The following is a 23,559-nucleotide window of genomic DNA, read 5'->3' on the forward strand; positions in this document are numbered from 1 at the left end:
AAATATCCTTTTACCTTTTTACTCTGATGATTAAAAACTACATTTTCACTTAGCATAGCTTGACAACAAATTACTCCTAATTACCCATGTAGTCAATAATTATGTAACTAATTGCTGCAAAGCAATCCTATTTAGCTTAAAGCAGTGCTAATTTTGCCATCTCTTTTTGTACTAAAATTGCTTAAACAGGAATATTTGACCAACTCCAATTACATTTCTGTAATGTGTTAGCTCTCACTAAAAGATATACTAATTGGAAACACTTGTTTGCAGCAAACATTGCTGATATATATGTGTTTCTATCACTTCTTGCTCCATTTGTAGGTTGTCTCAGAAGGATCAACTACCATGCATTGAAAGCTGGACCCCAACCTGGCAGAAATGGCACACTCCATTTATACTGATTTACATCAGCTGAGAATCTTGCCCTTGGAGTTTGAGACTTAAGTTTTAAAATGTGACCTCCAACATAATGTTGTGGGTACAAAATTGCAGACACAATTATTTATGACTGGAGAGCTACATATTTCAGATGTGTGTCAAACTTTGACAATTTGGAGGTTCTACCGAGATGGCAAGCGGCTTCGCTGAGGCTGTGTGATCCCTGACTGCCTTGCAGGACGATCGTGGCAGCCGGCACCTGGACGCTTAGTCCAAGCGATCCTCCACAAGACAGAAAGGTACACAGCAGCAGCGCAGTCTACGCCATTGAACTTGTTGGTTCCCACTCTGTTCGGGTAGGGGTCTTTGGATCCAGCTTCTGGAATCAGACGTCTCAGGTAATTATTATTTTTGTGCTTTAACCGGTTTGAGGACTGTCTTGTCTTTGTGTCTATCCGTCTTCCCTGTGGTGTGTGTGTGAATCTGGGAGCCATCTCTGTCCAGAGACTGGCTGACCAAGGGGTCCCCGTCCCCACGGTCTGAATAAGTGGAATCTGCACAGCTGCAGCCGCACCACGCCTTGGGTATAACCCCTGGTGTGAAAGCAAGGGCAGTTGAGGCAGTAGCCTGTGGGCTCCTTTCTGTGTGTTGCACCGGGTACCGCTCTGCCGAGCCCGAATTTCCTTCTTGTGTGAGTGCTGTGTGAAGTCCTCCTGGATGGGTAATCAGAAGTCTAAGGTAGAACAGTTCCCTAAGGGAACTCCGGCTTATTTTATGTATTTTAGGAGGGGTCCGGACTCTTGTAGGTTTCTTGAAAAATGGTCCAAATTAGCTCTAGAGAACCCCAAATTACAGTGGCCACTGTTAGGTTCTTGGGACAAGGATCGAGTGGACGCTTTAAAAAGCAAACTCGTCCTCCCAAAAACCAAATTGGAGAGAGGAGAAGTAGACTGCTTCATGCAGTGGTGGGAAGAGGCAAATCGCAGATGGCCTCAGTCAAAACTCACCTCTCTTAAAAATTCTATCAAAAAACTAAAAGTTCAATTGGATGCAGTCTCTCCCACCACTAGTCCGAGCGCTCCCCTTTGCCCAGTCCTGTGCAATGATCCGGATCAAACCCGACCCCCACCATACTCCTGCGCAAATAAGAAATCAGAAAAAAGAAAAATCTTCAGTGACTACAGATAATGAAAGTGAAGAAGATACCCTCATTGGCCTCGCAGCTCTGCAAAATATTATGAAGAAGAAATCCAAAGCAGACTGCAAAGATTCTCTTGACATCTCTCCTTGGAAAAGAGAACCTGATGGGAGGTTAATGAGAGACTCTGATCAAACTGTTGTGGCACCCTTACGAGTCCTTAAGATGGGAGAAAGTGAGTCCATATGGGATTATAAGCCCTGGACTCGTACGGAACTTTTATCTATAGTTAAAGGTTTTCCCAAACCACAGGAAAACTCTGTCAAATTTGCTGAGGAGTTTCTGTTAATCTGTGAAACCTATGAACCCTCTGAGACAGATCTCCTCCAACTGTGTAAATTGTTAGCTCCTGCCAGTTGTTATGAAAAATGGTTGGCTGCCGCAGACTGGCCAGCTGAGGCACGCCACTCAACCATAAAAAGTACTGGCCCAGATTCGGCATACAGAGACCGGTGTATGGCTCTTTGGAAGCGCCTGCATCAAGCCATTCCCAAAGTGTGGTCTCCTAAAACAAACTGGACAGCAATACGTTGCTGTAAGCAAGGGCAAGGAGAAAGCCCAGGCGACTATAGGTCCCGGCTAACTGATATTTTCCTACAACATTCAGGAATACAAGAGCCCGATGTAAATGGGCAGGGGGCCTTGGCACATGCATTTGTTGATGGTCTTCTCCCTGCCACAGGCAGCATGTTAAAACGAATAAGTGTGGGATGGGAGACTGAAACCATGGATAAATTGCTGGCAGTAGCAGAGCATTGCCACCGCACTTTAAAAGGAAAGGAGGAACAGTCCTCCCAAAAGTTAATGGCTCTGCAGATACAGCATTATTCAGGGCTAAGCAGACCACATCGGGGACAGGGACGGGGTTGCGGAAGGGGGCGGGGGGCTGGATTAACTGGGGTTTGTAACTACTGTAAACAGCCTGGACACTGGAAAAGAGAGTGTCCAAGACGACCTAATAATTGTATGGGAAATCAAGTGAACCCCCCGCTGGTTCCTCCAGCTGATCCCCAACCCTATTTTTCACCCCAACAATGACGGGATGCTGGGGAACCTCAGAAAGTTTTAGCTCCCTTATTACCTCTGTCCCCTACTGGAGAATGTGTCCTGACTGTAAATGATCTCTCTCTCCCTTTCCTTGTTGATACTGGAGCTTCTCTTTCTACAATCCGCACCACTGACTTGCCTGTGGTTCCCCGATCTGTGTCTGCTGTTGGCATTACAGGGATCCCTACCTCTTTTCCCCTCTCAAAACCTTTGTCTGTTCAGGTCAGTCCCCTCTCTGAGGAGCATGCATTCCTCCTCTCTGATTCCACCCCTGCAAACCTTCTGGGACAGGACTTGCTATGCAAACTTGGCTGTTCTATTTACTGCTCCCCAGATGGTGTCTATCTGCAAATCCCTCAGTCTTCCTTATGTGATTCTGTAGCCTCCCCGCTGTCTGAAACTTCCCTCTCCACTCCGGTCCCTTGCTGTCCCTTAACTCCGTCCCTAGAGCACCTAATCTCTCAGGTTCCTTCCTCCCTATGGCCATCTCACCCATCTGAAGTGGGCCGATTAAATACTGACCCATTTCAGATTACTGTAGACAATTCCAAACCTCTGCCTCGCCTGTCTCAGTATCCTTTGAATCCTGAGGCAGAGGCTGGGATTGCTCCAGTTATATCTGCATTAAAAGAACAAGAAATTATTGTCCCTTGTTCCAGCCCCTGTAACACCCCTATCCTCCCAGTTCAAAAGGCTGATGGCAAATCGTGGCGATTTGTTCAAGACCTTCGAGCTATTAACCGTATTGTCATACCTTCTTTTCCAGTGGTTCCTAACCCCGCTACAATACTAGCGTCTATTCCTCCAAATGCAACCCACTTTACTGTTGTAGATTTGTGCTCCGCTTTCTTCTCTGTCCCAGTTCACTCCGAATCCCAGTATCTCTTTGCCTTCTCCTGCAAGGGTCAGCAATATACATGGACTACCCTTCCCCAGGGGTATACAGAGAGTCCATCCTACTTTTCTCAAGCCCTAGCCAGGGATCTCGCTGATCTGGTTTTCCCATCAGGATCCACACTGATCCAATATGTGGACGACTTACTCCTGTGCTCCCCCTCTCTGTCTGCCTCTGAAACTGATTCACTAACACTTCTCACAGCTTTAGCGAACAAGGGTCATAAGGCTTCTTGCACAAAATTGCAGCTCTGCCAAACCTCTGTCACATACCTAGGCTTCCTTCTCTCCCAGGGCTCCCGTACACTCTCTCCAGCCCGGGTACAAGCCATCCTTAGCTTTCCCCAGCCTTGCTCTCCACGCCAGGTCAGAAAATTCTTAGGCATGACAGGGTTCTGTAGGCAATGGATTCCCCAATATGCTTCTCTGGCTAAACCACTCCAAGAACTCACTCGATCCTCTGTACCTAACCCCATGCCATGGCCACTTGAAGCAAATGCTGCTTTCATCTCCCTTAAGCAGAATTTAGCCTCTGCCCCTGCCTTAGGGTTACCTAACTATGACAAGCCTTTTACCCTTTTCTGTCACGAACAATCTGCTTGTGCCCTCGGGGTTCTTACTCAGGAGCACGGTGACAGAAATCGCCCGGTGGCTTATTTTTCTGCAACCTTGGACCCTGTAGCCCAGGGTTTACCCTCTTGCCTACGCGCTGTAGCTGCTGCAGCGCGCCTGGTCGAGATGTCTGAGTCCCTTGTCCTCCGCTCTCCTCTCACTCTCATGGTTCCCCATTCTGTGGAAACTCTCCTTCTGCAACGCAACACTGCTCACCTCTCCTCTGCTCGCCTCACTAGGTATGAACTTTTGCTGCTTTCAGCCTCACATATCACTATTAAGCGCTGCTCCCGGTTAAACCCTGCTACCCTCCTTCCTTTACCTAGTGATGGTGAACCCCATGACTGCCTTGCAACTGTCTCTGCTATCACTGTCCCGCGCCCCAACCTTTCAGATGTACCTCTCCCTAACTCTGACTTGGTATTATTCACTGATGGGTCCTGTTATAGAAATGACCAAGGCCACCTTCTTGCAGGGTACGCTGTGGTCTCTCTCTCTGAAACCATAGAAGCTGCGCCTTTACCCTCCGTGACCTCTGCCCAGGTGGCTGAACTGATTGCCCTAACCCGTGCCTGCTTTCTAGCCGAGGGGCTCTCTGCCACTATTTTTACTGATTCTCGGTATGCCTTTGGGGTTGTGCACGACTTTGGCACCCTCTGGCAGGCTCGAGGTTTTCTTACCTCTACTGGTACCCCTATCAAGAATGGCCCCTACATTGCCGCCCTCCTGTATGCAGTTTTACTACCGTCTGCCTTGGCAATTGTTAAGTGTACTGGCCACTCAGCGGCAGACACCGAGGTGGCAAAAGGTAATGCACTTGCTGATGCTGCTGCAAAACATGCCGCCACTATAAAACCTTCACCAGAAGCATTTCTTGGTCCCCTCTCTGTCTCTGTAACGCCACCATCCCTGTCTCATCTCGCTCAGCTCCAGGATTCTGCCCCAGAAACAGAGAGACTCCTGGAGTGCTTTGGGTTGCTCTTTGCATTCTGATTCCCTTTGGCGATCGCCCACCGGTACCTTTGTAGCCCCCCTCTCACTCTACCCGTCTCTAGCCGCCCTGCTACATGGTGTTTCGCATGTCGGCAAGGAGGGGATGGTCTCTGCTATGAGTAAGGCAGGGTGGTGGGCTCCCCATTTCAGCTCCTTTGCAACCCGCCACTGTGCCACTTGTGTTACTTGTCAAAGCCACAATGTAGGCAAATCTGTAAAAGTAACACAAGGGTTCCGGGGTTTGCCTCAAGCACCTTTCCTACACTGGCAACTTGATTTTGTACAAATGCCAAAGTGTCAGAAATATGAATTCATTTTAGTTATAATATGTCTATTTTCGGGTTGGATTGAAGCCTTTCCCTGTCGCAAAGCTGATTCATTGTCTGCTGCAAAATGTCTGTTAAACCACATTATCCCTACCAAGGGAATTCCTGCCACTTTGTCTAGTGACCGGGGAACACATTTTACTGGAAAAATTGTTCAACATCTAAACCAGGTATTACATGTCACCCACCTGTTGCACTGCCCTTACCATCCACAGAGTGCAGGGGCAGTTGAAAGGCGAAATGGTGTGCTTAAAAATAAGCTGGCAAAAATCTGTAGTTCCACAGGGTTAAACTGGCCAGCTGCTTTACCACTGGCCCTTATGGAAATTCGGTCATCCCCATCCCAGAGACACAAATTGAGTCCATTTGAAATCATCATGGGACGCCCTATGCGAACAATGGCTACTATTACCCCAGCCCCAGACCTAAACCTAACTCACAGCACGCTCCTCCAGTACTGCAAAGGGTTAATGCAAGCTGTGAGCTCCTTCCATTCGCAGGTGCGAGCAGCTTGGCCAACAGAACCCACCTCTGCTGCCTGTCACACTCTTGAGCCTGGTGATTGGGTCTACCTGCGGCACCACCTTCGGAAGCACGCCTTGGAACCCCGGTGGAAGGGTCCATACCAGGTACTGCTCACCACCCAGACAGCAGTGAAATTATCCGGCATCGCTGCATGGATCCACGCCTCACAGTGTAAGCCAGCGCCACCTCCAGGGGACCAAGCACCTCTGCAAGACCACGCAGAACCAGCTTCAACCCCAGAAGACAAAGAGGAACAGCCTGCAATACCTTACAATCTGCGCTCTCGTAAGGGTTGCCAGAAGCAGAGGGTAAGCAGACAGCAGGACCCAACAAACAAGAAGCAGTAGTGAGCCTAGCGCCTGCTGCCTGGTGGACGTAAAACCGTGACTGCGGTTCCCTCGAAAGGGGTTGTCGGAACCAGAAAGGGTCCTGCTTCCAACATGTGTCCTTTGAGAAGCTTAATCCTCAGCTACTGTGTCCTGAGGGTCTGGGGAATCCAGAGTGACAGTCACAATTCTTTCATCCAACAACAGGTGCAGATAGCCCAGATCCTGAATATTTCTAATTGCTGGGTCTGCAGCCACATCCCAGCTCACTCACAAGCTAGTATCCCCACCATGGCAATCCCTTTGAATTCCTCAGAGCTTGCTGGAGAACCCTATCCACTTAAAAGGACATGGAAGGAAAATGACACTTGGGGGCTGGGAAAAACATATGTTCCTAAACTTATAAGTGTGGTGAAAGGAAAGGGCCACTGGTGCTGGGTGTGTAATGGGACGGGGCTGAATCTAGGGAGGAGCAGCTGTCTCCAATACATCGTGTCCCATGGTGTATGGGACTATTCAAACAAGGCTGGAGAATGGCGAACCGGGTATGGAAAGATAAACTTCCTCTCAACCTGGGATCAAACCAGAGTGCTAATCTAATGTTGTTAAATGTCACCAGTGAAAGTAATGAAAAAGAACGATTGATGTATGGAATCCAGTAAGTCGTTGGTCATGGGCGTAGCCTTGACCAAAAGGGGGGATTGTGGAAGTATAACATTGTATAAGTATAAGGTTGTATAAGGGGACATGCTGGATACATTGTATATGAGAGGGCATGCCAAAACATATTACAAAGTATCTGAGGGAGCACACGTAGGGACAGTTAGCTTTTGAATGGAGAAGCAATTAAGATGGAGCCAGCACCTCTAAGAAGCAGGCATCAGAATGGAAGGTGTGAAGGGCAATTAGTTAAGTTAACTGGAAGCTGTTAAAGGAGATTGTTAAGGGTGGCAGGTAATTGAAGATACGTGACTGGTCTCAGGGATCTCGAAGGGTGGTGACTAAAATCTTTTTCTTCTTTTGTCTGTAACTTCTCTGTAACTTGTTCTCCAAAAAACTGTACAAATTAAGAGACACAAGCCCCACTCGGGGGGCTCACTTCTAAATGTATTAGCAGAGCGGCTTTGCTAATAAAACAGAGTGGTCTGATAAATTGTGAGTCTGAGTCAAACTTTGACATGTGTAACTAGGTAATGTGTAAGCCTGCATCTGTATTTAACTGCAAGCACAAAACTAACTGTTGGTGAGATATCACTAATTTTTTTAGATTCTCAGTGTCTCTTGCTTCACAAAGGTTTACAAAAGCTAATCTTTCATGAAAGTTGATTGTAAAAGTTTGGTCAGCATTATTAACATTGGACGTTTTACATTCTAGTTAAAGAATAGCACTGTTTCTAGGATATTTATGACCTACCTGTTCACATAAAGATATAATTTAACTGATCACACTGTACAGTATTTAGAAGTTGGTAGCTGATTACAGTAACTGCTTTCATATCTGGCATTCTATCATCCAGAACTCTCAAATAACTGACATTTTAACCATAAGTAAATTTTAGTTACATTTTCCGTAAGTACAGTGTAGTGAAAGTAAATGCAATAAATACAGCAAATACAGTATAAGTTTACAGTGTACAATACTACTGTTGGCAAATAAAGTACTCTGCATACATTTTTGTTTGCTTAATAGCTAACTTTGTTTTTCTTTAGTGCTTTGCATTGCTAGGCATACCTCTCTATTATCCATAATGTTTTAACTATCCAGTAACCTCCTGGTGCAGTGGCTGCCGGACAGGAAAGAGTTTACTGTATATCTTGGTTTTGTGTTACATTACTGGGAAGTGGTCATTATTACTTTTTACAGAGAGTTCAAACAGAGAGAGACGCTGAGCACCTTCATCTACCACTGATTTTGAGGCCTCAAAAATTAAGTTAAATTTACTTAATTTTATGTTCAGATCTCCACATGAAGATTTTGGTTGAAATTACAAATACAGGTTTAACCTTCTAATCCAGAACTCTCTCATCCAGCAAACTTCATAATCCAGCATGATTTTAGTTAGCAGGATCACCACTTATCATGGGTATGGCCAAGTTTCCCGTGGTTCCACTAAGTTTGTTTACAGCCACCCATTCTGGCTTTCAGTGATCAATGCTGTTATTTAGCCATAATTTACCCCTAATGTCTTCTAAGAGCCCAGTAAGCAGTAGAAGTGTTGTTAATGCGCTAAAAAATATTGACCTCCCATCAACTGCAAATTCTGTCACACAGCACTGGTCAGATCCTGAGGGTGCCGGATGAGAGAGGTTCAACCTGTACCAAAATGAAATGAGAAAGGCTGGTCTTACAGCATTTTTGGTCCAGCTGAAACACAGAAATACTGCTGTCACAAGCAAGTAGTGTGACTTTTTGAGATTTCTAGACGAAATTTCAAGAGTTGGATAAGCATTAATATAATTTAAAATACATTTCTGAACTGAGTCTCTGAAGTTTGGCCTACTATTACTTTCAATGGCAACGAAGAGAAGGGTCTGCAGTCTTAAAAATAACACTTCAGCTCAGTCCTACTTTTAAGTCTGATGCTGAAAGTAAGACTTGAGTTTTGCTTGAGAAACAACTGCAGAACTGATCCTGATGTTCTTTTATATGTACTAGCCTGAGTGCTCTGAGGTAGGCTGATATTTTTTTCTTGCACCTTCATCCCTATGATCATACCACCATAGACTGAACTGAGCATAGGCTTTTGGAAGAATCATCAAGATAATTTTTTGAGTCCCCCACTTCCTCCTTTCACATTTTTGGATTCTCATGAGATTCTTCTTTGTCAAAAGAATAAGGCGGAGTGGTTTTTGCTGGTGGTGTCATTGTGTACTGCCAACCTTTAAAAAGAAACTGCAATGACAATTCTTTATGTGAGCTGAGGCCTTGATGGTCAACAACCACTATTCACCCCAGTGATGAAGGGGTCTGATTTACATTCTGGTAAACTGGTAAATTTTTTCTTGTCTTTTCCCATCACTATTCAGTAATAGAATGCAGTGGACTCAGTAATATACTATGGTGTAAGTGCTCAAAATGTCATCTCTTTGTGCCAAAACTTATTGTCAGAGATATGGGTTGTCTGTGAGAGAGTACAATAAAATAAATAAAATTGATTCAACAAAAATGTATTAGTTTAAAAATGTGTTTTCCTGTTTATTTATTCTTTAGTTTCCTCTTTTCCCTCCTCCAGGTGTCTGATTCACTCTGCTCAACTCCATACCATCGCCTTTCATTTTCTGTATTTATATTGCATTTCTTTGTATTAGTCTCTTTCCCTCCAGTTTGCACTAAAAAGTAGTTTCTTCTTCATATTAATCCTCTCTCTTACATACATACTACACTGTGTCTTCATTAGTGATGCTCTTCTCTGTCCTTGTTGCTATTATTATTAATGCCCACTCCATCTTTATCTGAGAAGCTGCATGTGTATGATGCTTTACACAGTGATTAATTGTTGCAACACCCTGGGGGGGTAGGTATTCTCTCCATTTCACAGATGAGGAAACTAAGTTAAGCAGTTTCACCATGGACACAGAGAGAATCCTTCAATAATTTTAATAAGTTAATAATAATAATGCAGCAAATCAAGAACTGCCTTAAGGAGACACATGTGCTATCCACATAAAATATGTGGTACTGCTTTGAGGCAATTTTTACAGTTATCGAACTTGGTTTTGAAACTTTTTTTCTTTTATATCAAAACTGAAGAAGAGATTTTTTTCAGACTTGCAGCTGAAACCAAGAGCACTTTACTTCAGCTCTGGAACCTGAACTGAATCCCTGTGAAATCAATGGCAGAAATCCCAATGGCTTCAGGGGGAACAAAACTGAACTCATTCTCAGTTTAGCTTTGGGACAATGGAAATACTACTTCTCACAGAAGTGTAATTTTCCTAAAATCAGACTTATGAAAAACCATTGAGTGTATATGCCATAGTTTAAATCCTTACGGCTCACCAAATTTTCTATGTTGCAATAAACAATGAGGCCACTTAAGGTTCTACAAAAATAATGGGCTAAATTCTGTCCTGCACCGGGCCCTGATCTTAGACTCAACTCTATGCTGATGTCCTGAAGCATCTCCTTGGCTCCCCGTCGATGTTCCTGCCCTTCTGTAGTGACAGAGTGTTTTACAAACATTACTCTTAGTGTGGAATCAGGGCTCCACACCATGTGAAATATGTGGCAATGGGAAATTCAGAAGACCGCATGGTAATAATAGTAAGTGATTGGTGAATCTGGTCCTAGATAAACATCTGTTATAAAAAGTGAGAGCTTACGTTATAGAAGGCAACTGTGGAGTATATGACATTCCCAGTTTGCTGTGACTTGCCTAGCTCAGTGGACAAAATGTACATGTTTTCTTCAGCTCTCTAAGTACAATTGAGTTAACTCCCTCCTGAGTGTCTATCACAAGAAGTGAGAACATTCCGAAAGGTACTAGCCTATTCTACACTGGAGCTGGTGGTACAATTTCCATCTTGCACGCACTATATCTATCTATCTATACAGACACCATAAGCTCTCACTTTTTATAACAGACATTTACCTAGGTCTTGATTTGCTGATCACTTACTATTATTATACTTACTAGTTATATAAAGCAGTGTAACTGCAGTGGCATGGGCAGTAGGATGGGCTAGCTGGTCCATTAAAAACCTGTGTGTCAGCGTAGAACTGCACTCCTTCCATTCATGCCACTACAGGACCACTTCTGTTTCTAAGACGCTAGCTCCGTCCAAGCCTGTACGTATATGTCTACCCAAGTTGTAAGTCACACCTCCAGCTCCAAAGTAGCTGTATATTTAGGCTTCAATTCTGCAAAATTACACACTCGTTTAGCTTTACTATCAGGAGCAGTGCTGTTGAAGTTAATGGGACTATTCAAGGTGGTAAAGTAAACTCTTTCATATCCGGCATTCGATCAGAATTCTCATATAACTGGCATTTTAACCATAACTAAATTTTAGTCACATTTTCCAAAAGTACAGTATAGTGAAAGTAAATACAAATGAATACAGCAAATATAGTATAAGTTTACAGTGTACAATACTACTATTGTTGGTAAATAAAGTATTCTGCCTACATTTTTGTTTGTTTCTTAATATATAATCTTTTTTTCTTTAGTATCAAAACAAAAAAGCAGTAAAGTAGCACTTTAAAGACTAACAAAATAATTTATTAGGTGATGAGCTTTCGTGGGACAGACCCACTTCTTCAGACCATAGCCATACCGGAACAGACTCAATATTTAAGGCATAGAGAACCAAAAATAGTAATCAAGGTTGACAAATCAGAAAAAAAATTATCAAGGTGAGCAAATCAGAGAGTAGAGGAGCAGGGTGAGGGGGTGGAAGTCAAGAATTAGATTAAGCCAAGCTTGCAAAAGAGCCCCTGTAATGACCCAGAAAATTCGCATCCTGCTTCAAACCACGTGTTAATGTGTCGAATTTGAACATAAAAGAGTGTTCAGCAGCCTCTCTTTCCAAAGTAGTGTGAAAATTCCTCTTCAGTAAGATGCAAACTCTTAAGTCATTAACAGAATGGCCTGCTCCATTAAAAGGCAGGCTGATCGGTTTGTAGATCAGGAGTGTTTTTATGTCTGTTTTGTGCTCATTAACTCTTTGTTGAAGAGAGTTTGAAGTCTGTCCAATATACAAAGCATCTGGGCATCATTGACACATGATAGCATATATGATGTTAGTTGAAGAACTGGGTCTGTCCCATGAAAGCTCACCTAACAAATTATTTTATTAGTCTTTAAAGTGCTACTTTACTGCTTTTTTGTTTTGATAGTATATAGACTAGCACGGCTTTCTCTCTGTTACTTTTTCTTTAGTGTTATGCATTGTTAGGTATACCTCTCTATTACCCAGAATATATGACTATCCAGCAACCTCCTGGTGCTGGGGCTGCCGGATATGAAAGAGTTTACTGTTTACCACCTGTATAAATGTTTGCAGGATCAGGACCTTAATGAGAGTTAAGGGAACTTTCTAATTCTGTTAAGCTAACACGAATGAGCAAATACAATAAAAAAAGAAAGCCCTTTTTGTCCATTAAGATCTGGCCTTAAAGCTTTACTTTCTTTAGTGATTTATAAATCCTTTTCTCTTCCCGATGTGCCATCTAATGACTCTATTTTTTAAATTTCCATTTCCATGTACTAGTGCGATACAAGGCAAACTGTTCGGCCATTTCCAAAAAATGCAGGGTGTTTGCTGTCAGATTTTAAGACCAAAGTAATGGTCCCTGGAAGCACTTTAACAGTTTGCCCTAACACAGGGCTAGACTATCTGTTTATAATACCGCTCCACACTGTGGCATTACAAAGCTGTATGACTCCCAGGCAAGTTCTGGAAGGGATTTTATCTGCAATCCCTTGAAGAGCTCAAGGGAACAAAGGAAAGATGCATATGCTAAACCATTCTTCTGTACAATGCAGCTTGCTTTCCATGGAAGGCCAATTTTGTTGGCCTATGGGTAAAAGGGTGAGGCCTCAGTTCTACCTTTTCCCCAGCTTTGTGCCTCTCCCAAGGCCATTCAGGAGTGACCCCATTGCTCCTGCAGTTCATGGTGTATAGTTACTTTGACAGGGCATAGCAGAAAGTCTTGTTTTGCTCTTTTCAGTTCCCTCCACCACTATACATACACACTTCCCCACTAGTGTCTGGCATGACCTTCCTAACAATGTTACTCAAATACAACGTGCACAGACTGTAACTTCTAAACCAACTGCACTCATACAGGCTGAGTCTACAGAAGCCACTTCTTTTCAGAAGGGGCATGGTAATGAGCAAGTTGGGAAGATGCTAACGAGGCGCTGCCATGAATATGCAGTACCTCATTAGCATAATGGTGTCTGCGCACAACTCGAAAGTGCCACTTTCGAATCATGCACTGCCTGTGTAGACGGCGGTCTTTTGATAGGACCCCACTGGACTTCAAAAGCCCCTTCTTCCTATTTGGTTTTAGGAAGAAAGGGCTTTCGAAGTCCAGGGGGTCCTTCTGAAAGGCCCCTGTCTACACGGGTGGCAGGTGATTGTAACACAGTGCTTTTGAATCGTGCATGGCCACCGTTACGCTAAGGAGGCTCATGACAACGCCTCGTTAGCATCTTCCCACCTTGCTTATTACCACGTCCTTTCTAAAAGGAAAGGGCTAGTGCAGACGTAGCCATAGTGATTTAAAATTCAAAATGGGTATCAAACACGCAAAACATATCCTAGATCCTTTTAATTCAGCAGTTCTTAAACTGTGGTTCAGGACTATTGTTCCCTAGATGCAACATTCCCCCTAATTTTTTTCCATTAATGAGCAGAATAAATTTTGTTGTGTGCACAAAAGTATTTCCAGATGTGCACGACCAACAGAAACACATGCTGACAGCTACGTCTGACCGTGGGTACTCCACCAATCAGCTGGGCACCACCTGAATTTCTCCTGAGCAACTGCTCAAGGGAAAACTGCCTATAAGCTCTGCCCCTGTACAGCCATTCAGGAGACATTCAAATGCTGCCAGCTGATTAGCAGAGCACCCACAGCTAGGTGTTTTGTTTCTATTGATGGTGCACATTCATACATGCCTTGGTGCACATAAAATTATTCTGCAAATGGACGGACAAGATTAGAGGGAATATTAGTCAGGACTGAATAAACAGCGCGCCCTTGTGGCTAAGAAGGCTAATGGCACATTAGGGTGCATTAGAAGGAGCATCGTGAGCAGATACAGAGAAGTGGTTGTTCCCCTCTATTCGACACTGGTGAAGCCACATCTGAAATGTTGTGTCCAGTGTTGGGCCCCCAGGTATAAAAAGGATGTGCATGTGCTGGAGCAGGTTCAGCGGAGGGCAACAAAAATGATTAAGAGGCTGGAGCAGATGACCTCTGGAGGAGAGGCTGAGGGGTTTGGGCTTATTTAGTTTACACAAGAGAGAGACTGAGGGGTGATTTAATAGCAGCCTTCAACTTCTGAAGGGGTGCTCTAAAGAGGCTGGAGAGAAACTGTTCTCAGTGGTGACACATGGCAGGACAAGGAGCAACGGTCTGAAGTTACAGAAGGAGAGGAGTAAGTTGGATATTAGGAAAAACTATTTCACCAGGCGGGTGATGGAGCACTGGAATGCATTGCCTAGAGAGGTGGTGGAATCTCCATCCCTAGAGGTTTTTAAGTCCCAGCTTGACAACGTCCTGGCTGGGATGACTTATTTGGGGTTGATCCTGCTTGAAGCAGTGGGCTGGACTAGATGACCTCCTGAGGTCCCTTCCAGCCCTACGATTCTATGACCCGACGTGGGTTGCAACTCCATTTTATAGGGTTGTCAAGGATGGCTTGAGCCCCACAACACTGTGCACCAGGATTCATGTTAAGGGCCCAGCAGCTGGGGCTGAAGCTCTTGGGCTTTGACCCCTTTCCTGCCCAAGGTGGAGGGACTCAGGCTTTGCTCCCCCCCGCCCTCAAGCAGTGGGGCTCAAGCTCAGTCAGGATTGGTCTCCCTTCCTGGGGTAGTATAGTAATTTTTGTTGTCAGAAAGGGGTTGCGGCACAATGACGTTTGACCAACCCTGTTTTAATTATTAGGTACAAACACCTTGAACCTTGGGAAACAAGTCAGAATTAGAAAAGAAGGTTCCACACAAGAGTCTCAGATGTCTCTTTAGGGGGTACTAGGACGTCTAGATCTGGCTTTGAATTTTGTACCCATTTCTTTTTTCCTGCTTTTCCCCTTACTGCCAGATTGTCTTTGTTACACAATGTTACCAAATATGTGGCCTATTTTTTTTTTAAAAGACCCATCATCCACAGAGCTTCAAATGCGTTAAGCTAAAGAGATTTTTGTAGTGTGCATTCATTGCCAACAACACATGCACACATACATTGTGGTATTCTGTTACAAAATCCCTGTCTATATACAGCACCATATATAGTACAATGCATTTTGAATATTCAGCAAAATAAAAATGGGCAAAATACCTCTTTCCAGCTATATGAAAAAGATTCCACAATGCCATACTTTGGTGTTGGCTGCATACATGTCTACAACAACTAGGATTTAAGCTTTGCAAATCCTCCAACAATGTTCTCTTTTTTGTACTACCATTTAATGTTTTTTATGACCACGTCAATAGATTAAAGTGGTTGACTGCTGAATTTTAAATACTCCAGTCTTACCATATTCAAGAATTTTTTTAACCACTCTGTTGCATTTTTGTGTCATCATCCTATAGAACACTGTAGATTTTTGAGTGGTGAATAACATGTTGTAAAGTAAGAGTAACACTTCAAAGTGGTCTAACTTTCCAGGTTAGACTTTATTTTAAGTCTTTCTCAAAATTCAAATTTTGTTCATAGGTTAAAACAATTACTTGAAATTTATTTTCAAGCCGTCATTCAAATATTTTAAAATAATGTTATTTACCACCTAAACTATAATTCTCTTCAAACAGAAAGTAATAAAGGGTGTATAATTGCTAGACTATGCAAAAGCAATGTTGCTTGGCACATTTCCAGTTATAAATCAAAGCCAAAACAAGGGGAATTTTGAAGAGGAAGGGAAAGAATGCATGGGTCAAAGTAGAAAAAAGTTCCAGTCATGAGAAAATATTTTTGAGTTAACCTAAAACAGTTTTCATGTTTCAGTGATAATGAGCCTAAAACCAGAAAGTATAAAAAAGTCTTTAATCATGAAAAGGGGATAGAATATTTGTCCTATTTTATTTCAGTATTTAACAGAGAGATAAATATTGACTTTACGTGGGTGCTGGGTTTAAAAGGAGGAACAACAAGGACCACAGAATGTTGAATGTAAAGTTTCACTCATTAATACTGAATTATTGATAAGTTACAACCACAGACATTCCAGTAGAGAATGAAAAGCGTTATCGATAAAGAGAAAAGCATACTTGCAAAATTAACATTAATTTAAATTTCCCCCTTTTATTGAAAGGCCAGAAGTCAGAATGATAAAGAAAAAACCTATTTCTGATAATAAGTCAAATTATTCTGACTATGACCTAGATTATTATCCCCAGGGGGCATCAAGAAAATAGAGGAATTCAGAAGCATAATACATGTCTCTCTTTTCTTGTTTATCCCCCTTTTACTCCTCTCAGACACTTTGTATCCACTCCCAATTACCATCAAACCACTTTTTGACAGCTCTAATCATGATAACTGGGGATTGGCACACTCTGGAACTAACTCAGTCCTTCTGGCAAAAGATGTGAGAGCAAGATGACTGGGATCTTAGTGTCTAAGACTGAGTCACTTCCCAGTTGCATACAGCATTCCAGATGCTGTGACTGAAAAAAGAATCTGAGTTTGTATCTATATGCCAGAAACAAGACAATCCGTTTAAGCATCCTTGAGCTTGTACAGCTATTCATTTTAGTCTCAGAAGCAAGCACAGACCCATATCCAATAGCTCAGTGGGACTCCCATGAACGTTTCCTTGGCATACGGCACGTGAACAAAAGATAGCAGACAATACCACCACAGCACTTGGTTTTATTGTTAGTAGGAGCTCTCACAACTTTATGCAAACTGAAATAGCACAAATGTGTACTGTTCAAAAGGCTCTAATATCACATTAAAAAATCTGGATTTTGAGAAGTCAGATTTATATTATCAAAACTGACATTTTAAGATTAAGATGATGAATGGAAAAAATTGAAAACACATCTGGGTCTAAGGAGCTCAAATATAAATCTGTCATTTAGCAGGATCCAGCGGGTTCATGACTTTGCTTGTGCTCCTAGAGAGATTATTTTCCGTCTTAAATAACTCTGTTAAGAATTATACAAGCAATGGATCTTAGCACAGGAAGGAAACTACTTTCTGAAATTCTCCTCTTGGATGTGGCGTAAAGAGTTACATGGAAATACATAATTACAGCACAGAACTTTACACAGAGGCTAAAAAACAACAGATCTTTAAACCAGAAGCACTGAAAAGCTGTTCTTACCTTAAAATTGTGTGCTTTTTCATAGTTGAAATGGTTGTCGTTTTGAGTTAAAGCTGCTCTTCTGACCAAAGAGGTGATCTGTGAATAGGCAAAGAGTTTCAGAGGTTGCCATAATAGTGCCCCCTTTACTCCTGCCTTAACCCCCAGTGCCACTGCCAGCAGCTCTTGGCGTTTCCTTCCTCGCTTAGACTTGTGAACAACAGCACAATTTTTCTCATTCTCAAGCCACAGATCCTCAGAGAACATAGTGCTTGGATCCCAAATCTTTTCCCTGTCTTCCTCTGAGGCGGGGAGGCTAGCTGTACTCAGGTTTGTCCAACTGCTTCTAATGTTAGACAGCAGATTTGAAGCAGCTGCAGCCCATTCTGCTGAGACCTCTGGCATGTGACTTGAATGGGCCGTCTTGTGTGATGGAAGGACCTTCTGCATCTGAATAAGTAACGGCCTGTTTTGTGCTATTTCTTAAGGCAGACGTGTGCCTGAAACAATAGTCGGAATTCAGGCACTGAACAAAACTCCCCCTCCCTGACAGCAATGGTATCCAGAGAGACATTGAAGAAATACAGGCAGGGCGACAGCTTTACAGCCTCATGCCACAACAAATTTCAAAGGAAAGCTCACTTCTAGTTGGTAGCATGTTTAAAAAAAATGGCTCCAATGCTGCATCCAATTATACTCAGACTTGGAGATTTATGAGCCATTCTGGTCTGAACACCAGTGGATTAAGCCCTTTAAACCCCGATGATTGTTTAATCTTGTAGGGCTAAAATCTCTTCTTTTTCATATCCGGTGCAAGTGAAAAATCCAGTAGCACTCTAAGGATTAATTGCATGTCTGTGACATGCATGTTGTGTATGCGTGTAGGGGGTCCACTTCGGAGTGAGTGTTTTGATCACATTTAGTAAAAATTGGACATTAAGCCTCTAACCATTCAATCTGCTCACCTGGAGAGCCCCTTTGCCTGTCCGGAGGTCCATTGAGGACAGAGGAGCTCTGCAGAGATGCAGTCCTACATACCTCAGATAGCAGTTCTGGGGTCTAAGCAGTAGCAATACAGCTATTCCCCCACTCCAGTTTCTGTAATTTGTATGTTTGGGAGGAAGGATAACATATGGTTAAAACCCAGGTTGGGAGACCTGGGCACCAAATCCCATCTCTGCCACAGGCTAGAAAATGACCTTGGGCAGGGCACTTAATCTTTTCATTTCTGTTCCTCCATCAGTAAATGAAGGATAATTGTTACCTGCCTCACAGGGATTTTGTGAGGCTTCATTCTTTAGTGTCTGTAACATGCTTGACATGCTCAGAAGGAAGGTACGACAGGACTGGACAATACTAATAGGAGTGCTGCTTCTGAAACGCTGACCAGTAACAGACCTACCACTCTTTGTTTCTGCGTTTATGTCCATTCTTGAACCCAAAGTCAATTGCAAATTAAATCTTCTAAACAGACTTTTTGTCACTCTGTGAGGTCATTTTTCCCTTTGGCTCTACCCTCACCCCAATCTTTTAGATGCCCTTGGGAGTTCATCTAATACACTGACTTAAAACCTCACCACCCCCACCACATATCTTACATGCTCTTAGTAAAAATGATGCTGTCCTGAGATGACAAAAGCCTGCTGGGACAGATGGCCAACCATCAGTAAGATTGGGCTATGTGTAATTCCATATAGAGCCTGATGTAGGTCATTTAACAAGTTCTGTAACCTGCAATGTCAGCTTTTCACATGTGAGAGGGTGTACTTGTTTCTGTCCTGAATGTACTTCTTCCCCTTCTTCTGCAGGTAACTGACAGGAATGCTTTCCCCACTCCTCCCCCCACTCCCCTAGCCCCTCCAGTCTGTCAGATTTGGAAGCTCTGGAAGCTGCTTTTTCTACTGAGGCTGCTCTTGCTGCTCTCACCCCCTTTTCAAGCTGAAAACACACTGGAGTGGCTCTGTTAACCGGTCACTAGGGAGTTCTAAGCAAGCTGCATTGACATTGCCCGGCCCAGACGAACTGGCATCTGGCGGTATTCTGTGCTCCATCCTTCCATTAATATACCCTGTTCAGGGCCAGCTTGGACAGCAGAGTTTTGAGCCCCCAAAATTGTATCCAGTGAAGAATCTCAATCAAAATGCTAATGTTTTAGGACAGGATGTTCTATTTGATGCATGGCTCTAGCCCCAGTAGGCATTTGGGCCTTAGACCCAGACAAATGTTATACCTGTTACAATTACCTTCAGCACCTACTTCAGGGAGTCATATTAATGTTTGTTTAGAACCTGTTCTTGCTCCCTTTCAGTGAAGATTATAGGGGCTGATTTCAGTGGGAGCAGGTAAGGTCCTAAGAAAGCTTAGCGCATCAACCCATTACTTCAGGGCTTTCGCCCTCAACACGCAGCATGTTTTATTTCAGTACCTCAGCCTCAAATGCCTTTGACAAAGAAAGTCATAATACGCTAACTAGCTTTAGACATTTTTTAAAAAATAAACATGTAGTGATGAACCCTCAACATAAACATTAAATGGCTCTTCTCTGACAGCCAACTTGATTGAATCAAAGTCAGCGAGGTCAGCTTCCTCAAAATGTATTAGCATTGGTATTAATGCCCCAGTCCCATTAAATAAGCTATACTTTTAAGGAACATTGTGGCTGTGACACTGACTGTGGGGGTCTGATGATACAGTGCACATCTTAAAATATCAACATCTTAAAATAGGTTATTTTAAAAACCCAACAAGCCATCTTAAGGACACACATATAGTACATATTGGAACCATTGGTGTTTCTCACAGGATTGTTTAAACAAACAACTTAACTGATTGACTTAAAGATGGAGCTCATGTGTCTGTCCAGGGGAGGTCAGTATTTGTTTTTTTACAGCATTCGAAATTTTAGGTTCCTTTATCCACCATATTAATGCCTTCAACAGGTATTTGTTTAATAGGATTCACTACAAACACAGGATGTATAACAGGCAGGTGCACAGTAAATGCATTCACTTAACTGGCTTGATCATATGAAGTCACACTAGATTCAAGGTTTAACAAGGGATGCTGAAAGCTGATACAAGGCAGGACACAATAGTACAGGATACAATTTTCCCCCTTTTCCTCTATGTAAATACCAAATAGCAGTAAAATCAAATAAGTTGAACTGTTCTCAAAGTAATGAACACTGAAGCTCCATCCCTTCCTCATTCCCCAATGCAGTCGAAGAGTACAAAAGAGCTTCATTTCATTTATTGTTTTCTTTCTTTTTAAAAATCTGTTGTGCACGACATGGCATCAACTAACCTAAACAACATTCTCCACTGTTCAGTAAGTCATGTGCACTGTGCAGTAATTTGGGCATTTACGGTACAGAAATATCACTAAACCAGAATTAGATTATAAGGAATGGGAACCTGTTGTTTGGTGTGGCTGCATTTTTAGCATGCTTTTTCAGAAAGAGATAACTGAATCCTCCACAAAACATTACTTGCTGTTTGCGAGTAAAAGGATTTAGGTGATGCAGAGGAATAAATGTTTCTATAAAAACCTTTGGGTTTTGTTATTTTTACATAAAAATCAATTTTAGCCATGTGCACAGACCTCAAGAATTACTGAAAGTAAAGGCCAGGTTGTAGCTCATTCTGCATGCCAGTGCCAGGGAATAAAAGGGGCAAAATAAGCCTTGCCATCCCCCTGCACCAGATAGTCATACTGTGGGTATGTGGGAGGGAGAATAGCGCCTGTAGCGCTATTGTGTCTCCCTCTACAACAGGGGTGAGGAACCTTCCTGGGTCAGCAGCTACTGACCCACATCAAAATCAGTTGTGGGGGCTGGAGGGGGGAAGGTGCACAAGTGAGAAACACAAAAACCAACAGCAGCAGCAAAACGAAACAAAAACAAAAAAGCTCCCTGAGCTGGCCTCCAAGTGAGGAGAGGGAACCAAAAAACCCCAAAAAGGAGATACTCCCCTCAATCGTGCAACCTGGGACGCCGGGGTTCTCCTCCTTGTGCCGAGGCGCAGGGCTCCCCGCTCTCCCCCACCCCCGGGCCAGATTAACTCCTTTGGGAGCATGGAGCTAGTATATGTTGTGGCCCTCCAGGCTCTGGGGTGAGGCCAAAAATGAGAGGTTCAGTGTGGAGGAGGGGGCTGCTAGGGAGTGAGCTGGGGGTGGATGTGGAGTCTGGGCAGGAGGCAGGGTGTGTGGAGAGTCTGGGGGTGGTAGTGTAGAACCTGAGCAAGAGGTGAGGTACAGGAGCGGGCCAGCATTGCTGGGGGGGGTGGGGTCTAGGCAGGTGAGAGAGTGCAGGAGTAGGGTCAGAATGTGGGGTCTGGGTAGGAGCTGGTTGGGGTGCCCAGTTTGGGTCAGAGGTGGGGTGCAGGAGTGGGCTGGGGTGTCCAGTCTGGGTAGGAGGTGGGGTGGTGCAGGAGTGGGCTGAGGTGTCTGGTTTGGGCAGCAGGTGGGGTACAGTCAGGGCAGGAGGAAACAGCATCAGGACCAGGCCCCAAGTGCAGGGAAGCCGGGTGCAAACCTGGGGGTGCTACAGCACCTGTGCCCCCTACTCCCCCCAGCTCATGGTTCTAAAGATTTACACAAATCAATAGCCCAGTCCGGAAGGGGCACAGCTCAACAACAGACTTCATTCAGAATCAGGGAATAAAGATTTTCATAGTGTCCCAGAAACTGGTTCCTTTGGAAGGAAGAGTGTTGCAAGTTGAAATGCAACTTGTTTATAGCACTGACCAAAAACAACTCAACATGGTTAAAGCTTTCAAGTGTAGCTATCGGGTGGTTTACTCTACACAATATAATTGTGTTAGGATTAACAAAAAGTAGAAATACAATCAATAAATATTTATTTTAATTTTTACATTGTTCATTTCCAATGCCAAATAGATGAAGGTAACGTTTCATTCTAGACTTCTCATTTTTCTCTCTCCTGCATGGGGTGAGGAAAGTGCCAAAGTCATAGTTCACCCAGGGCATCAAAAAACCCATGGGCCAGCCCTGACCGTCTGCTTTCTGGAAACAGGTAATGCCTCCGTAATGGATGTGGGGACGAGAAATGAAATGATGACTGATGTCCAGACAACAGTTCAAAGAGAGAGTTTCCTCCTGCCCTGCTGCTTCCATTGGCCTGGCTTGGGAGTGACGGATGTGGAGCCTGCAGGGAAGGGCTCCCTTGTGCTGCCTCTCCCCCAGCTAAGGGGAAGAAGAACGGCAGTGCACAGAGCCAGTTACACCAGGACTTTAGCACCAGGTTCCTTCTGCTTCCCCCACACAGCAAAGAGCCATTACTCAGAGTCCTAGCACACAGGGGGGTGCTGAGGTTCAGAGACTTGCCATAGAGCTGGAGCACCAGCACGGGCTCGCCCTGCTGCAGAAGGGGGAGAACCCTGAGTCTTGTGGGCTGGGTCCCAGCAAGCTAGAGGCCAGGTTTGGCCCACGGGCCATAGGTTCCCCATCCCTGTTCAACAACACCCATGCAAATGGATGAGATGAGCAGGAGGAAGGGACTGGTAAGTGGGCAGAGGCTTGCTCTGCCTGCTGATCTGCCAAGGGGCATACACTAATACACATACAGGGCCGGTCATAAGTAACTGTGCCTGCAGGAAGAGGGGGTGCAGGAGGGCCACCCAGAGGCCCAGTTAGCCATTAAAATGTTGGCGGGAGCACAGAGGGGCTGTGCGCCTCCTGAGTGCTTCCATCAGTCACCTATGGGCCAGCAAAGATCTTTGAGAAGAGGAAGCAGAAGTCAAATCATGCCTCTCTGAGTCACAATCTGTTTTTTGTGGGCCACTCCTGGGGCAGCACAATCTCCTCTTGCTCCATGCCCAGGGGCTGTGGCAAATCCCCAATGGAGCCCTTAACATACAAAGTGCTGCCTGTCCCCTCATTGGGGTAACATACTCAGCAATATGTGAGACAGTGCATTCTCGCCCGGGTCGAAAAAATAATGTAGAGACGAGGCAGTGTGTTAATTTTGCAAACTATATTGGTTTTTACCCCTCATGTCTTCTTAAGCGTTCTGCCTGTGACACTCAGAGCAGCCACCTCAAAAGAAGCCTGGATGACACAGTATTCCAAGTGCATTCTTAATAAGATACAACTCAAAAAGGAGCCTGGGAAAACGGTCGGGAGGGCTACTGAACTAAAGGCTGTATTTACAAAACATTAAAGCAGTATATTGACCTTTCTGCAAAAGAGAAAAAGTGGCTTCTGTGTTGTTAAACCAATGTGGTGAAACAAGCTCTCCAAGGGAAATAGTGGCA

At 43.9% G+C, this 23,559-nt stretch overlaps 1 protein-coding gene across 1 annotated transcript in view; it reads right to left on the bottom strand.

Moving 5' to 3' along the window:
- Positions 1–23,559, bottom strand: part of CHN2 (chimerin 2) — a 249,493-nt gene that overhangs the window by 40,146 nt on the left and 185,788 nt on the right. The window contains exon 7 of the mRNA XM_074984560.1: positions 17,309–17,386. Coding sequence (XP_074840661.1) covers positions 17,309–17,386 — 78 coding nt within the window. The remainder of the gene's footprint in view (positions 1–17,308; positions 17,387–23,559) is intronic.

Source organism: Carettochelys insculpta, chromosome 2 (genome assembly GCF_033958435.1).
Source record: "Carettochelys insculpta isolate YL-2023 chromosome 2, ASM3395843v1, whole genome shotgun sequence".
NCBI classification, from domain to species: Eukaryota; Metazoa; Chordata; order Testudines; family Carettochelyidae; genus Carettochelys; species Carettochelys insculpta.